The 18,795-nt window shown below is 36.7% G+C and overlaps 1 protein-coding gene across 6 annotated transcripts in view; it reads right to left on the bottom strand.

Moving 5' to 3' along the window:
* LOC410893 (transcription factor AP-2-epsilon) overlaps window positions 1-18,795 on the bottom strand; it is a 224,257-nt gene that overhangs the window by 104,824 nt on the left and 100,638 nt on the right. For 2 of the 6 annotated variants that reach the window (XM_026439200.1, XM_026439202.1), the window contains one exon: window positions 11,777-11,901. The exons of 3 other annotated variants lie outside the window; for them this stretch is intronic. In XM_026439200.1, coding sequence (XP_026294985.1) covers window positions 11,777-11,839 — 63 coding nt within the window. In that variant the 5' untranslated portion in view covers window positions 11,840-11,901. The remainder of the gene's footprint in view (window positions 1-11,776; window positions 11,902-18,795) is intronic. One more of the 6 variants, XM_026439201.1, reaches the window with a different exon arrangement.

The following is an 18,795-nucleotide window of genomic DNA, read 5'->3' as shown; positions in this document are numbered from 1 at the left end:
CTTTTGAGATCCAAGACCGACAACAGAAGTGACAACGCGAAAAGAGATCGTGTTGTCCACGGACCAAGGATTAATTTATTCGTCGTTGTTCTTTTCTACCCGATCAATCGAGAATGTTTCTCATCTCAGTTTCTCGGACCGTTTTTATCGATCGATCGGATGTGAAACGTTGGCCGTGCTCAAAAGGGAAGGAAATCAATCCTTATTCCCTCGAAATTTTGTATAATAAATTTCATCCGTTTTTAAATTTGTCAAATTATCGAAAATTTTTCCAGAAATTTCAATAGACAGAGATTGAATACTCTCTGAATTTTGAGTTTCATTTAGGAATTGAAAATTGATATTTTTAATAATACGTGACGAATAATATAATTAAAAAATTTAACAAGTATAATTATACAAGTTATAAAAGTAAAATATAACTCGTACAAAAATTTGTTAAATTTTATAATTTGATATTATTATTATTGATTTAATATTGTAATGTTATAATTGCACATTATTTATTTTCAATTATCCTACTTTTAATTACGTTGAACATTATTTTGTCGAATAAAAGTATCAAAGGCTGCAATCAAGTTATAAACTGTACAAAGACCGATTCATTTTATATTTTTCGAGTGGCAATAAAAATGAAACAGAAAGACACATTGTTCTTGCGTTGCATGAAACAGAACGGTGGAGAGAAGGTCGTAAATCTTGAGTCATGAATCGAGACACATTCATTAATAGGCCGAAAGAACCGACCGTCGAAGATCATCAAGAATCATCAACGAAGAAGTCATTAATTGCAAATCAAGTCTCTTTGATTACAAGTCTAGGAGGATGAGCTTGAAGGATGCACGTCATTGATATTATTATATTCTTATTATCGTTTCGATCGTTCTTTACACCTTTGTTCGTAAAACACTGTTGCAAAAAGTGTGCGTTAAAACATTTATTTGAATCCAGAAGATTATAAATTTTAATTTTCTGTTTTAAAAAGTAACAGGGAGAAATATCGCGATACAATAATATTACAAGTTATTTTAATAATATAAATGGAAAAATAAATTGAAAATTTATCTCAGAATTAATTTTTTTATCGAGCAATATTAAATAATTAAACAAGTATTTGCGGTATTTACTTTTATGTTACAATTTGAAACAGAAATTAGTAGTAAGTTACCAATTACGTGTTACGTATTATTATTTCGTAATAAAAGAAAAGAAAAAAAAAAACTTTAAAAGGAATGAAAGGAATTACTGTAAATAAAAGAAGTGAACTAAGAAGGAATGAAACGACAAAACTGGTAAAGAACCATAGAGCGTTCTCAGCAAAATTATATCTGTTATCGCCGAGTCGTGAACACTTTCACATTGGTAATACAATGTGATTCCAATCTGGGCTGGTGATTGCACTTATATAAAATAATAATTATCAAGGGAAACTCTGAGTGAAAGTAATCGATGCATTTGCGATTAATTAAAAAGTTAACATTGATTTGAATCGTATCTCTCTTCCCTTGTATAATACAAATATTTCTCATATTGCCTTCCTTCAACTTTTAATATTTTATTCTGAAAACTCTGATAAACTAATCAAATCTATCCAATATTCGAAAAAATAATTATTAAGTAAAGTGGAATTGATAGAGATACTATCTTAAATTTTACAAAATTTAAAATAACGAAAAATTTTAAAATACAGAAACAAAAAAAAAGTAATTCTAAATTTGAAGAAATAAACTAAAACCAAAAGATATTATAGGTATCTAAATACTCTATTAAGAATCAAAAATTAAAAAATATACTCGCTCGAAGAAGTTTCCCTCAACTTCGATATAATTATTAATCGTATAATAAAAGAAATTCACGAGTGTCGTCGAATCGAAATAAAAATTGGAACGTGGTATCGCGAAACGAAAGCAAGAAATTGCACGATAGCGGGCACAGTTACGAGATAACTTGAAGGGGCCGGCTCGTAATTACTCGACAAGATTTAATCGACGTGCTCCGGGCTAATTAAAAATTCCTCGCGGACTCTATCAATAAGGAGATCCTATCGGGTTAACGGTAAGAAAATGTCTTTAGATGTTTCTTCCTTCTGCGAAGGAAAAGGAACAACACGATATCTTCTTGTAAATCTCAAAACCTATCCGTCACACGTATATTGCCGCCGACAATTGGCCGTTTTCTACGATGAGCTTGCATATTCCTCGTGGATGTTACTCGATAACGATTCGATCGACAATCTCGGCACCTGGCTTGTACCTCTCTTTGTGCTTGTAATGATTAGAGTTTTGTTAATTCCATGTTTAATCTTTGCATGGAAAAAGAATGCAATGTGTGTACAGATAACTTTAATTCAAAGAATTATTTATAATGGATATATAACAGTTTATGGAAATAATTAATGAAAGTGAGAATTAAAGAAAGAGAAAAAAATGATGAATATTGAATTTTGCCAGCATCTTATTATATCTTTAATTATTTTAAATAAGAATAAAATATTTTGCCAAAATATACATTTTATCATAGAATTACGTTTCGTCCCATATATATTATTATGTGATAAATAAAAATACAATCACAGCACTAATTATTCAAAATGAGAAAGAATGTTAACGAGTAATTGTTTGATGTTAAAATAAACATCCGGATTTAATATGTATAGATATATTTAAATTAATATCTTCAAACGACTCTCGCATTTCATATCTCGCGCATTTGGATACAGAAATATATACTACAACCATCTACTGAGAAAATGAAGAATATACAATCTCTCGTTATCCTCTCAACTACCAGCAGATATCTTGCTTACCGACTCCATTTACCGGCTTCTGCGATTGTATCCGAAGAGCTTCTGAAACTAGAACTTGCAGGATAGACATAATCAAGATACAAAATACCTAGATCTATTATTTCATATCTCGCATTATGAATTGTGTAATTAATCGGAAAATTTCATAATCTTTCACGATTTAGAGCAATGATTTAAAATTACATTCGAATTATTAGAGGCTAAAATTAAACAGAAAAAGATTTTATAAAATTTCACTATAAATATATATTCATATATCTACAATATAATTAATTGTACCATAAATGGAATAAGTATTAAAATCTAAATTTTGACATGAGAATTACAAACATTTGAATGTTTGAATAATAAGATTCTATCATCATTCGAATATTCGGATCAGAATATAGGGTATAAACTCTTACAAGATAACTGGTCTATTTTTGCACTTTCTCCGCGATTATAGGTCTCTACTATTACCCACGTTTCCTGAATTATCTGACGAGCATACTTACAAATCACGATAGACACTTACCCAGAAATACCAATATATAAAAGTTACTAGACTCTTTAATTCTTTAAACCCTCATAAATCAAATTAACTGCGGTTTCTCAATTTATCTTGTAAATTAAACACCAATTTACTTTTCTCAAACCATCTAAATCTTTCTATACTTTCTCAATCATTCTTTCCACGATCATTATTAAACAAAGGTTTCCTTCCTACGCTTCCAAATCCCTTCTTCCCCCATAATTCCCCCTTACTATCTCTCACTAGAGGCGGAAAATGATTATCCTTTAAAATTCATACGCCACGTGGGAACCGGTTTCGGATGCCGTCATATGTTTAGCCGACTAATTGGTCTAAAAAAAAAAAAAAAAAAAAAAAAAAAAAGAAGAAAAATAGAGATGAATATAAAGAGGAGGATATCCACCTAGAGCTGACGGTAATAAATATCCCCCCTATTAAAACGTAACTGATTCCAATAATGATCGGTCCAAAGCGTATGATTTAAGACCGTTCCCGTTAAACTCTATGGAAAAACTAGCCGCATCCTATACACACATTCAGCTTTCGAGCTTAAAACGCGCGATCGTTTCTCAGATCGATACGTCGGCCGAGGTTGGTCGGTGTTTACGGCATTAAAACGTGAAACAGGCCACTTAGCCTGATTACAAGCCGACACACTATCTTAGAAAAATCCGCTTTGCTCGACAAGAGCTCGTACGCGCATCCATCCACTTTCTTTTATTCTCTATACCTTCGTCCTTCTCTTTCTCTCTTCGATTCTCTTTTTGTTTTTTTTTTCCTAGATTCTCGTCTACTCTTTTTCCCTTTCGTGTGTCCATCGGCGAACGCGATTTAATCGCGCGCATTAGATAGACACACACGGAGGTGCCGCCGTGCCACGCTCACGATGAAAATTCATAGGACTTGCCGGTCACGAAACCCGGCCCCACAGATAACCCATAATTTATAGTTATTAAAGGAAATGAATGACTCGGTGATCCCCCGTGGACGAGATTTTTGTTAATGACCGTCATGCGTCGCCTCTTACCGATCATCTTGATGCACGATCGATCGGTTCGTGCGCGTCGATTCGTAATTATTGCTCTTACGTGATAGTTTATTGAAACGGTTCGTGGAGGGACGTTGGACGTTGTTGTATGCACATGGAATAGAACGCATGAGTTGGATGTTTTACATTTGATTAGGGGCGGATTTAAAACGGGTTTCCCGCGTATGGGGGTTTAATGCTTCGATTATGAGCTGTGTTTCTTACAACGACATGGAGAAACATTGGGTGGATCTTGGATGTGGACGGAGAATATGGCGTATAATTTGTTTATATAATGACATTTTAACAGGTTATCCTGATTGATTAATGGCCAAATATATCTTCATGATCGATAACATATACACAGTAGTTTCTTTTTTTTTATTATAAACTATATAAACTTTGTTAAAAATGATAGAACTGAAGTAAAAGTGAATTTGAACTTAATTAATCGTCATCTTCAGGGATCAATCACTTTTTGATTCGCGTGCAATAATAATAGAAAAAATATCTTTACAATATCGAATATCAACAATCATCCGAATTAATCGAAGCGTCATTCTTCGAGACAAGAAGCTCCATTCAAAGGAGCACAGTCCTAAAATCGAAAAGAAAAAAATTTTTCAAAAGAGGAGAAGGGAAGGAAAAGATGGGCGTAGGATGATGATAAAATGCCGCATGAAAAATCGAGGGCCCAGCTTCGTCCCGAATTCGAGGCACGCTCGGAATTCGCGAGCGCCTTTAATGAGGCAGTTTTATACCGGCGTTGGCAACACCGAGGGGAGGTTGAGAACCCGAAGGTGGCTCGTGCTCGATGATGACCTCTGACCGCGAACGCTCGAGAGTGAGACGAGGCCATGCCTGGGCACGCGAGGCCCAAGACTTAGCCCCGAGGCACGCGCACCATTCTCTTTCTCTTCTCCTTTTTTTTCCCCCTCCCCTCCTCCTTCCTCCCTTTTCTTCCCTTTGCCCGCCAACTTCTCCTCCTCCCTCGCCTCCCCTTTTGCCACACCACATCTTTCGCCTTCCTCTCCCTCTCCTTTTTCCATCCATTCCCTCCGTTTCCGTCGGCCTCTCCATCGTAATTTCGCGCGATTGGCCGGTGTCATGCCGTGCAAAACGCTCGCCCATGGAAACTCGGCGCTGATCGTTAAGTGGCGGACAAGGCGATGCTTGTTTCTTCCATCTTCCTCCCCTTCTTTCTCTCTCTTTTTCTCTTCGATCTATTATAGGAGTACGGGACACCCTCCATGGGGGACGAGAGACGAGCGCTTTCTGGGCGTGATCCGGGATTCGATTCTTGGTTCGACATTTAAGGGGAGATTGGAATATTTCGATAGGCTACGGTTTCGATACGGATAGGATCTTCGATTCGAGGAGGAGTTTGCAAAGGAAATCTCGATTAGGCATGATGGGGAGTTTCTAACGAAGGGTTGGAGTAAAGGGAGACGGTTGAAGATCGAACAAGATTCTATAGAGTTGTGCCTTTGTTTGAAGTAACGACATTGGATGGATTTCTATTTCATTATTTGGAGGTTGTCGTGTAAATGCGAGAAGTGGAAGAAAATTTTGGGATTCTTCTTCTTCTTTTTTTTTTATTTAATTTTGAAATAAACTTCGTTCCATTTTCCATTTGGTACGAAGGATCGACGATAATTTTAAGGGATGAATTTAAACTAGGATGAATCGGAATTACAACGTGCAATAATGTTATTGAACTTGAAACAATGCGAAGTGGATAATTTTTTATAAAAAGTTTCTGGAGGGAAATATGTTTCACATGCGTGGTTGCAAATTTGCAATTCTACGATATGTAATCTGATTTAGTATCTGTATATTTCTTTTTCAAAAATTGTGAAAAAAAAAAAATACAATATTTGTCCCACAAATGTGCATATATTGTTGTCCGTCAAATTCAGTTTGAAATATTTCCCTTCAAAATGGCCGATACAATGCCCGCCATCTACAAATACAAATATCCAGGATAAACGTATCACGTGGAAATATATTCATTCTTCGCGATATTAAAACCTTTTTCATTTTTCTCAAAAAAGAACCAGATCGAATTCGAAACGTAAACTCCATTTTAAACAAAAAAGAAAAAAACAAATTCGATTCCCAAAATTCGGCCAATGTTGAAAGAAAATCCAAGGCCGCGGGGAGAACCGCCCCAAACCACGCTGCGTCCATCGAGCTGGACATCATCAAGGTGAAGGATACGCGCGCGTCAGGTATCCAGGCGAAGGGGGCGGTGTGAAGGGCGTAGCCCGCTAATTATAATTATACCACGGCGGCATTAGCAGCGTGAAACGCAACGTAAATTCTGGTGAAATACTCGCCGCCCCTCGGGGTCTCCGGCGCGGATCTCTCGTTTGCCAAGAAGCGGTCTGCGGCTTGCACGCGCGCCATCCACCAAACCCTGAACACGCTTTGTTTCGCTTGTCGTAGATCGACCGGTCCGCGCATTGTCGTGGATTACCGCGTAGAAATAAATGGGCTCGCTCGTCCGTGGGAGGAAAAACGAACGGCGCGAGGTTAAACGCGGGCCGCGCCGATTCGCGCGCCATTTTTCAACGCCGTTTTAATTACGCGGCATTAATTAACCGGCTAATAATTAGAGGAGAAACTATCTGCGACTTCGCCTCTTCTGCTTCCGCGTTCTCCTCTTCTTTCCTTCCCTTTTCTTCCTTTTTTTTTTTTTCTCTAATTTTAATTATCGTTGCGCATCGGACACGATCTTACATGCAACCAATTTAGACGGCAGTGTACCAATCAATTAACAAATACTTTGCAATATATTTCGATACAAATTTATTACGAATATTTATTTCTACGCTTCCTACTAAAATATGTCTATATAAAAATTCCTGGAAGAATGATTCGAAACGTAGAAGAAGCGTACGTCCCTTTCTTAGTTCGAGAAAACCAAAAGAGAGAGAGAAAGAGAGAGAGAGAAAAAAAGAAAGAAGCATTCGATTCACAAAACCCACAGAGACGGGGGAAGAAGCGGAGAAGATATCAAATGATCTTCGACGGCAGCCTTTATTCTCAATTCATAAATCTCCCCTGCCATTCGCTAATTGATAATAGTAATTACAACCGCGTGTCACTCAGAAACTCAGGCCGTCGAGCAGATTATACGTGCGCGTGTACCACCGCCACGTCGTTATTTATCATCGTCGGTTTAAGCGTTTGCCCGCTTCCTTCCTCCTCCTCGGATTGAGTCGCGCCGCGAGGCGGCCGGTTTCTCCTAGTGCACTAATAACACACTGGCGACCCGATAATTAATAATGAAAGGGAGGAGGAGGAGGAGGAGGAGAGGGGGGGATGGTCGGAGGAGGCCTGTTACCGTACGATGCAACGAGCGGAGTCGCGGAGTGGGTGGACCGCCTTTCCGCGTAATTGCAAGGTGCAGCGCTAAGCGCGATTCGTCGGCCGGATCGAATGGCTAGAAACGGATGGAACCGACTGGTGGATCGTGGCAAATGGTGCCGGGCAAATTCTTGGGAAAAGTGGAACGGGAATTTCGATCGAACCGATTATTTTATTTTTCAACTCTTTTCAACCAATTATTCGTTTTTCTACTAACGAATAATGTTTCAAGTCAAATTGTAGAGACTTGATCTCAATGATTCTCGAGACGATTTGAAGGTAAGAGTTAATTGATGAAGAATATTTTGTGTGGAATAAATGATTATCTGTCCAAAAGAAAATTATATTTGTGAAATTTTGTTGAATAAATAAAATAAAAGATAGGACTCACTTATAAATAATATGTTCTTTAGGGAAAATCGAGCAAGGCTTGGTTATTATATCTAAAGGTTCGTTTTTGAAAAATCTTTTCAAATTAGCCTCTTTTCTTTTTTTTTTTAATTTTTTTAAAGGATCAGGAAACTACGATCACAAAATGATACCTAAAAAAAGGAATCGCTATAGTAAAAAATATGAAATGAATTAATAATACAACCGCTGATTATTTTTCCACTGCGAGGCATATCTTTTTTTTCTTCCCCCCTTCTTTCATCCATTCATAAATCCGTAGATTTCACGACGGAGGAGTGCGGACGATTTTCCTCCGCTTTTCCAGTAACCAAGAAACTCGGACTTCGGACTTGAAACGAGTCTCAACAGGCAAATAAGATAATCTACATTATAAACTCGGGGGTAGGGTGAGTAAACGACGAGGAGTTATTTACTCGGCTCGGAAAGAGGGGAGAAAGGAAACAAAGTAATAACAACGGAATGAGAATAAGAAGGTAAGGTTTGAATCCTTAGGTCGTGCCGCACAAACTTCAACAACTGCGCAGCCGCATTAAGGCGGCTTTCTATCGCGTTTATTATCCGCGGCAAATGGCTTCTGCCAACCTCGTTTCCCGTTTCTCTAATTCCGTGAATCCCGCCCTCTGATGACCGCTCGATCCTTCATTTTGTATTCTAATTCGTTGCCGATTATGTATTATAAAATATCGAGCTTCCTTTGAAATCGAGGATTGAACTTTACGAAAGTTTTTGATAGAATTAAGAAAATATTCGTTCGTTGATTTTATTTTATTTTCTGCTTTCTCCTTTCCTTTCCAGATATATGATAAATTTTTGTACCTCACGATGAAATGTCGAACGATTCTTTTGAACCTTTTTCTCGAATCAAAGTTCGATCTGAAGAGAATATTGAGAACTGAACTTTAAAATTGCGATATTGTATACTTTATAAATTAATATCGATTATAAAAAAAAAAATAGATAGTGAATATGTAGATACATTGAAAAATTCAAAGAATTCCTCAGATAAGATAAATAATAATTTTGATAATATATTTATTGTTCGAGCACGTAATGTTAATAATTCATGCTCCACAAACGACAAAATGAGAAATTGCTTCCTTGCGATATTTTTTTTTTTTTCCAAAAAACAAAATTTCCAATTTCCAAATACCAAACCTTTTACTGCAATCAATTTTGCATTGAAAATTATACGTAAATTAGATTGGCAGGATTGAATGTTGAACGAATGATAATCAGTGTTCGGCAAAGCACGAAATTCAGTAATGGATTGGGACGATTACTGCTATTACACTTCACGACTATCAATTGATAATCCGTTGTGATTACGTTTTCTTGAATTTCACAGTCGTCACGAAAATTATTGCAACTTTTTATCCAAGACGATTATTTCTACTTCGAATCGAGAACATTAATTCGTATTGAACTGTAGATCGTATTACATCTTTGATCCACTGATATGTCTTCTATCTAAAAATTATTGATATTCGATATTAAATTGAGTAAAAATTTTACATTTCAATTCCTATACTACAGATAACAATAATTATTTTAATAATCTAATCTGAATCTCTTATGCAATGCAAATAGATTGGCGATTATTCCAATCTTTTTTAAATTAAATCTTATTATATCAACGCAATGATTTAAATACAACAAGCAATTTAATAATTTCTTTCTCATTTTTTTAAAAAAGATTTATCTCTATATTTTAAAGAAATTAATTTCTGATTTAACAAGCATCCATCAAGAATCCAATAGAAACTTTCCAAGTTTCAAAGTTTTATTTTACAAGGGAAAAAATCTTGGCAATTTCTTCTCGAACAGGTAAGTAACAAAAACTTCCTCCCGCGTAAAGTAAACTTAATGAAGAGAAGCTTGTTACTGCAATTTACTTTATTCCCATTCAACGTGCAACAACTAGACTAGCAGTTTTCTCGGATTCTTTGAAAAATTTTCCACGCATATTACGTGGATAGAATTGAATTGAATAAATCTTGGACGAACAAATTTACGCACGATTTAAAAATTTACGCATTCTCGATGCTCTTCGAATTTGTACAACAAACTTCATCGATCGACGATCATGCTGTAATTTCGCTCTGCAGGATAAAAAGAATGAATAAAGATAGCACGGCAAAAGGAGCATTGTACGTTTAATTGAATCTTTCTCTCACGTTACCGTTTCTTCCTACAATGGTTTAAATTCGTTGAATTAATTATCAGGTTTGCCGGCAAATATAATGGCGGCCCAGACTTGTTTCCGTACGAAGAGCAGAGGCGGTTGTAGTTTTAGCCTCGTGGAAATTATTTAACGCGTGCTGGGTCGCAAATTCTCTTAATTTTTCTTATCCGTTTGCAGAGATTTGTGCTTTAAGAAACGTGATTTTCGTTTAACTCTTGAATACAACTCTTTCGTTTCAACGATAGAAATCTTTATCACATCAGAAACCCAGAGGAAACGTAACACCAACGACCGAATTTTTTCATAGAAAATTCAAATGTATTATTTTATTATTAACAAAATATTGCACGTTCACTTTTATTGTTTTCCAAAAAAAATACTGGATTAAAGATTTAATGGCACGCATGGATATGTAATAAATGAAGATAGAATTTATAAGAAAATTTGAAAAAAAAATTAACTAGCTATTTGTAAGATATATGCTTAAAAAAAAAGAAATACAAATTCTATTTTCCATACAAAATAATACAATCGTGTCTATTTTTCCATTACGTTTCGTGAATATGATTGTTATATATATATTTATATTAAACTTACCATTTAACTTAACGTTTCCATCAATTTTTTTCCAATAAATGATGATCAAGGGGAAAAGAATAGGTACAAATCATCATCCGTTTCTTTCTTACGTGATTACAACGCAAGATATCATGGACACGTTCACGTTTAACGATTCTACGTGAGATAATATCCACGTTATGTTCTCTTCTATTTATATTCTTTCGAGTTGTGATACTCGAATCTCAATGAATTTGAGTTACTGTTCAAGCGAGCGACTAATCGAGAAAAGAGATCGCTTTCTTGTTCAAATTAAACATGCACATGGATCCGACAATGAAATCAGGAAACGTGGCACGGACAAAAGTTAACGTGCCGTGTCGAACGATGTACTCTCGAGATAGGTAGACAAATGAGCGAACATGCAACACGGGGGAAAAATAAAGTTTTCATTGATTTCCTCGCCAAGATACGGGGAGAGGAGAATTAAAATTTTTCAAATCGCTCGGGTTAAAAAATTAAAAGTTCGCGTTACGAAGATAGCCGACACCCTCTCTTCGAGATATGATGTATGCTAAATTCACAAACGAAATATTATTTTATTTGTTTATTAGAAATTCTTTCTAATTGAAAGTTTCGATCTTTTAATTTTTGTCCTTGACTTTTTTTTTTAAATTTTGTCATTTGCAAATGTTTCGAAATGTTACAAAAATTCGCAAGACTTCAGGATTGATAAATTTCCTTAAATTCTTGACTCTGAAACCATTTCGAGGGATCAACTAACTTCGTGTCTGAGAGTCGATTCGAAAATTGGCGGGAAAATCGTTGGGATCAGCGCGGAAAGAAAAGATAGATTTATGACACTGTGGGAATTGCGGCAACCGAGTTGCATAAGAGTAACACACTTACCCAGGATGCACCGCAGTCGCCGCCTCCGAGAGTCTGAAAGGCTGGCATGCATCTGAACGTCATTCTGAGCTCTACCGCCGAAATATTATCCAAACGTTCACCGCGGTTCTTCGGTCACAACTTACCTAGAACAAGACGAAACGCCTACTTAGCAATCGAATTGTGATCCTTTTTTTTTTTTAATTTGATTAATAGAGAAAAATGGAGAAGAGGATGAAGAGGAATTTGTAAGCTGGAAGATTTGTTTGAATTATTTGGAAAAAAGAAAGGAGAAATATTTGAGCGATGAACATTATTAAAAGAAATGTATAAAGTTTAGTCTAGCATTGGAAATATTACGGTAAAGATATCTGTTTAAATAGTCATGGAAAACTCTTTTTGAGCAAGAAGGAGAAGGAAAGCTTATATGCTCATCTCTGAAAATGATTAATGAATATTTAATATTGCATAAAAAAAAAACACTTGAGGATGGGATATTAAATATTTCCAAGAAATATAAGAAAAAAATTTACCATAAATTATAATTACGTAGAAAGTAGTGAAAAAGAGAGTTATTGTTGATTTATTAACTAAAATTATGTAAATATAATAAGTATTGATTACACGAAGGCATCGATATTTCATTTTTCTCCAGAATGATGGATAACGATGATAATGATAAATGTCCACGTTTTTTTTTTTTTTTTATTTCATTCCGATTCGTTACAATCTTTTATAAATTGATTAAGAACGATTCGAATGTTGAAAGAGCATTAATAATTGCAACCTTCTCGCTGTAATGAAAGGATATACTATTATTGTGCTTCATAGAATTATCGATTGGACTTACGAAATATCAATATTTACGTTAAACATATAAAACCTATAATCCATTCACTTTATAGTGAATATAATTGGCATATAAATAAATAATATTTGCTTCATTAAAAAAGATTCATTTTTATTCATTTCATAATTATCTATACTTTAACATTTAAAAAAAAAAAAGATTTGGTTATTGATGTAGTTGATATAATCTAATGAAATAATTTCTGAAATTTATTTAAAATCTTATTAAGGGATTAGAAGATTTAATTCCACTTTTATTACTGCTTTTTAGTCACCAATTTCCAAAGAATCCTTTAATTTCTTTGGAACAATAAATGCAAACATTCCTTACCTTAAATTTTTATTAAACCAACGCAACATCAACGTCATTCTCCAAAATGATTTAATCAAATAATTATCCTCGCATCAAAAATATCAACTTCCAAAAGAAATCTCCAAATCGTCATAATTTGAACCAACAATTAACCTCAAATAGTTATCAACGTTCTTGCGATCATCTCTCTAAAATTCTAACAAAATCTTTCAACCGCAAAAACATTCCAATAAAAAAAGAAAGAAAAAAAAAAGGGACAAAATCTCTCGGTACCCGGCAAACTACATCGAAAAGTAAACTTTTCACTCGAGTTAATTGTAAACACGTTTTAATCCTACCTCGCGGATATTTTTGCCAGGAAAATTCCATGTCACAAGAATGCAACATCAGAAGCATCGAACCCCGCGATCCTTGGGGGCGCATTGATACGGATGTAAAGTTAAGTCGCAGCGGGTGTTCCTTTCGAGCTACCTTCTTCGCCTGATTTTTCATTTCCCTTCCACGCTATACTTCCCCTTGACGCGCCGCGGGTATAATGAACGTAATTTCATGTAAAACACGCCGCCAACGATAGCCGGTGCATACACACACGCGCGCGCGTTGGACGCGTGTAACTAGAAAACTGTCTGGCTACTTAACTCGCGGCCTAGAGGAACGTGTCTGTATCTTGATTATTCTTTTCTTCCTTCCTTGTTTCTTTTTTCGCGGGATAAATGTTTACGAGAGGAAGTGAGACGAGACCGAGGAGAGATACCGGGGTTGTTTTCGGTATAATTAAGTTGTAATTACCGATGGTTGATCCGAGTCTGTGATTTAGGCGTCCCGATGAAAGCTTGTTTGTTTACGACGATGATTTATTACGTAGATTATTTTTTTAAAAATCGCGCATCTGTGAAGATTGTACTCGTTCTTTGCAGCCATATTTTTTGACGAGATGATTTTGTCGCGAATGTTCGACAGTTGGTCGGATATTATATTTTTCGGTGTCTCGTTTGTTCGAATGGAATTCGAATAAAATTTAAATTTAAATTTAAATGAATATATGTTCATTCGATCAGAAAAAGTATTGGAAATAACAGGTTTAATAGGTATTAATTTTATACTTCGAAAGGAAAAAAGAAGCGAATATTTCAACAATTTCTGGAGGTGCATTTCGACCACGGAAATCTGGTTTATAGTTTCGCGCGCGCTAAGGAATTCGAAAAATTCGACCAGGGCGTTTCTGTTGCGTAAGCGATCCTCTCCTCCCTTTCAGCTGGCCACCTCGAACTGATTACTAGGCCGAACGAAGCGCATTCTTTCCGCCAACGAATAAAACCACGCGAAACGACCAGAGGAACCAGCCAAGGGTGGGAAGGGTGAGGATCCCGAAGAGAAACGAGACGATGCAAAAGAGGCACACGTAGATCGAAAAGAACAGCCATGGTTAAGAGAGGAAGAATGGACAGACAAAAATACCAAGTATATTTCCTTGGTTTTTTTCCCTTTCTTTCTTCTGTCATTTTTCAATACACTTTCTTTTTCATTTTCTTATGCTTTAATTTATAACTCGTACAGCCTCGCTTCCTATTCAACAATTCTCTTTTCTCTTTTCAATTATAGTTTTATACACCTTCGATTATTCCCTTTTTCTCTTAATTTCGATATTTTATTTATATTCCTTCTCTCCTATTTTCCGTTTTTTCCTTTTTCCTTCCATCATTTCTTCATTTCTCGCTTTTCAATATTTCATCTTCCCTCCTATTTCTTTCCTTTTTTACAATTCCCACTGCTCCTCCAATCTCCTCCAATCCTCTTCGTATCATTCTTCTCCTCATCCTCTTCCTTCTTTCAACACTCTTTCCACACTTTTTACAACTTCCTCTTTCCAATCTCCCAACTCCAATCTTCAACCTCCTCCTCTCATCTAATCTCCACTCTTCCTCGACCTCTTTTTCTTCCCCTTGCCAACCATTTCTCACTCTTCTCCGTCCACTCTCCCTTTCTCCCCGTCCCCGTTCGTTCCTCTCCAAACCTCCTCCTCTCCCCAACCCAGACCTGGCGGAAAACGCAGCAACCGATGCCGCCGCGGCGATGAATAATGGATTTCGAACGCGGCCATGCCAGCTACCTCCTCCCCCTCGGTTGAATATTCATAATGCGTTACGTTCTACGCCACGCACGATACGAGATCCTGGATCCACGTCCAGCCGCGTTCCACGAGACGAGCACGCGCTCGCGAAACGGGACGCCTGGACCGGCAACAAACGAGCTTCTATGGCGAACGCATCGGGAAACCCATGCAGAGGCGTGGATCGTGGACAAGGCTTGAACGATTCTCGCGGGGCCTGCACGGCACAGTTGCCGGCTGTTTGGCCTGTTTCGAGTATGAAATCGTTCGGGCGGAAAACCACGGGTGGTTCTAGGCCTACCAGGTTTACTGTTTGAATATGGAGTCGTTTGGCTACGAGGCTCGTCGTCGTACGCGTGATTGCTGCTTGATTAAACGGGGAATGATTGTGATCGCTCGTGATTGATATTTTGGTACACCGATTTTGGTAGGCGGTTGTAGGTGATTCGATTTTCTAAACAGAATTCCGTTCGATTTTGGGAAGAATTATTCGGAGGATTTTTGTATTTGTATTGTTATATACAAATTCGAGGTTTGATCTTTCTTAATTGTTAATTTCGTTGAAGGAGTGAATTGGAGAAATCGTAACAGAATCATAGAATTTCTTGTTGAAGAAATGAAATTCTTTACAGCGTCGTAATTGCAATCCTTGTTGAATAGGAATCTCTTTCGCTTCGAAAAAAATTGCAATGAATAAACGAGCCTCGAATGAAATCATTTATTTCCTTGGCTGTTGGAATTAAGTTTACGCAATAGGTTCTGAACAACGTAGAACCAAACGCGTTGTATTACATCGTATGTAATTTATTCATAATTATCATAATTCAACTTTTGTTTTACGATCGTTAATGATTCTTTTCTTTTCTCGATTCTTTTGATTTATAAAATATACGCACTTGATTTCTATCGTTTAATAAAAGATATAAAATAGCTATGAAAGTTTTATTTATAACTTTCTTTAATACATACATATATATATATATATATATATATATATATATATATATATATATAATAAGAAAACGCATTTTATTTTTCGAGGCAATGTTCCTTCAGCAGAAAAAAATAGTAAATATCTTTCTGCTTTTCACTGGTTACGAACGCGTGGAAAGAATTAAAACAATAGAGATGAGGCAAAGGGAATACGTAAAAGCGATGTCACAAAGCAGAAGATAATATTAGTCGACTTTAAACTGCTACTTCAAACTGCTGTTTCAAATAAAAATTGTAAATGCTTCTTCCTCTGTTCCCCGAGACTTTGAAAAAAAAAAAAAAAGAAGAAAAAAAAAACTGCAAACAACAAAGAAAGGGTGGAACAAAAGGAACGACGAAAAGGGAATCCTATATTCCTACGAAACTGAACTTCATCTTTCAAGTGTGAGACGACTATGTATTTTAAATTGAAACGTGTTCGTCTTACGTACTCTCTTACTCTAAGAAATTCACGATCCCACCAGTAGTAGTAGAAATCTTTGCACAAACATATCCATACTCCATTCATAATTTCCATTAATTTTAATCAAATCTCCTCCCACCATCCATATTATTTCCAATTATATCAAAATCAATCTCGATAAAGCATCAAGAAAAACGTACATCCTCAATTTCCATCCATATACAAATCGTCCACGATATTAGATCATTATCCATCCCATATAAATCCTCTTTCCTCGATTCCTCCAACCAACATCGATTATATAATCGATACAGTAACTTACACCACTTTACATAAATTTCCCCGACCGATCCGTCTTGCCAACAATCGGCAACGAGAATTATTATTACAACACGATACCTGGTCGAGTCAATTCATCCATTCCCCCTCCATCTATTTGTATCCCAGAATCCCTGAATGACCACACAGTATTGATACGATGGTCGATACAGGAACCACGAGTATTTACACGCCCGCAATCGCAGGCGTTATCATCTTTTATTACGTATCGTTGCGAGGCGGACGATGGCCTGGTAAGGCAGCTGCAATAACAGCAGAGCAGTTTCCAGCTTCGAAACCTGGCTCTGCCTCCTCTCTATGGCGGCCTCGAACGATTCCGGGTATCCCGAATTCCTGTGTGTACTCGTTGCTTTTTTTGTTTTTCCCTTTTTTTTTTTTTTTTTTTTAATGGTCCACGACCACCACCGTTAACGACGGTGCCATTAAATCGAGTTAACGAGGGGGGATCCGCGCTATTTACCGGGCTATTTCCTAGGCGGACGACGATCGTTTCGCCTCGCAATCGGTAAACCGCAAAACGGCCGATGCGTCGTCCTTTCATGGAAACGTTGCCCGCGACAGAGATACTTGCAGAGCAAATGGTTAGGATTCGGCGTTATGGTTATCATTTTTCATCTTCTCCTTTTTTTTACCTCTTTTCACGAAGGGAATCGGTTCCAATTCCGTTAGATCGAGGAAGGAACTTTTGTCTCTTGAGCGAGATGGCTCCGTTTTCTTTTCTCTTCTTTTCTCTCTTTCTTTCTTTCTTTTCTTCAGAGAGAAAGAGAGAGATCAGGGATGGAGAGCGCGATGGGTAAATTGTTTGGCGAGCTGATTAACTCATTGAGCGTCGAGAGATTGGAAGAAGAGATATTATATTAAGGGGCGAGATTCATCAGGTGTTTGGAGATTTCTTTTTCTTTTCAACCGAGATCCATCATCCACTTATACGAAAAAATAAGATCAAATGTAAAGTAAGAAAGAGATTAATATCAATACTTATATTAGATATACATTTTTTTTTTAAACTTCGCGTCTCCGAAATCGCGACGATGATGGAGATTTTCAATGCTCGATTATTAACGTCGATTACCGCATATCCCAATGTAAATTCAGGCGTGTAAATTGTTTGATTGCCATAGAATCGCGGTTGTTCGTGTAACATTTGCTCCCGGCAGCTCGGTTTAATTTATTTACGCTTCCGTAGCGTGTTATTTCAAACGATCCGGTGTTGTTCAACGGACTCTGACACGTCCACCCCTCCCCTCCCCCCCTTCCTCGCCCACCTCTCCTTTTTTTCCCCATTTTTCTCCTTGTTTTTTTTTCTCCTCCCCCCTCCCCCTCCAACAAACGTTGATACGCTCGTTAAAAAATAAATTGAGCTCGGTGAGTGACGAAATTAAATCGAGAAACGAATTTTATTAACACGAAGAGGGGAGGTGGTGCAATGGAAAGGACTTGGTCGATGGTGCGATTAATAATGCAAGGTGGGCCTCGATTAAAGCCTTGTTAAATCGGCGACTGGGATAAGATTCATGGTATTCTCGGCCTTTCCACCGGTTTCGGTTTGAAATTACAGGAAAAACGTGTTTACGATCACGTTAAAAATTATCGTAAAAATCTTTTCCAAATTTGCATCCGCTGGTTAAGAGTACTTTGAGCAGCTTTTGATAATTGATAATCACCGTGATGCCTCGAGATGGAAGTATCGATCCACTTCTTCATTTTTCCATAAATGATTTTATTATTTCATCATTGAGCGTTTCGAGAGTTTTTTTCGAACAACGCAGGCTAACGCAGCATGACCCGAATTTAAAACACGAGGGTAATTAAAACGTCATCAGAGTTAACTGAAAGAGCATACACAATAAGTATACACGCGCGATATGAAACGAATATAATTCCAGAGAAAAGATGATCTTAAATTGCACGCCTATCAATTTTCCTTCCTTTATATTAATAAGAATAAAGAAAATTATCTTCTCTCGATCATCAGACCCGTAGAGTAGAGTAATTTCTAAAAACAAGAAAATAATAATAATAATATCACGATC

The sequence above is a fragment of the Apis mellifera genome, linkage group LG2 (assembly GCF_003254395.2).
Source record: "Apis mellifera strain DH4 linkage group LG2, Amel_HAv3.1, whole genome shotgun sequence".
Classification (NCBI taxonomy): domain Eukaryota; kingdom Metazoa; phylum Arthropoda; class Insecta; order Hymenoptera; family Apidae; genus Apis; species Apis mellifera.
Note: the sequence above shows the minus strand (reverse complement) of the source record. Positions and strands in the feature narration are given on the sequence as shown.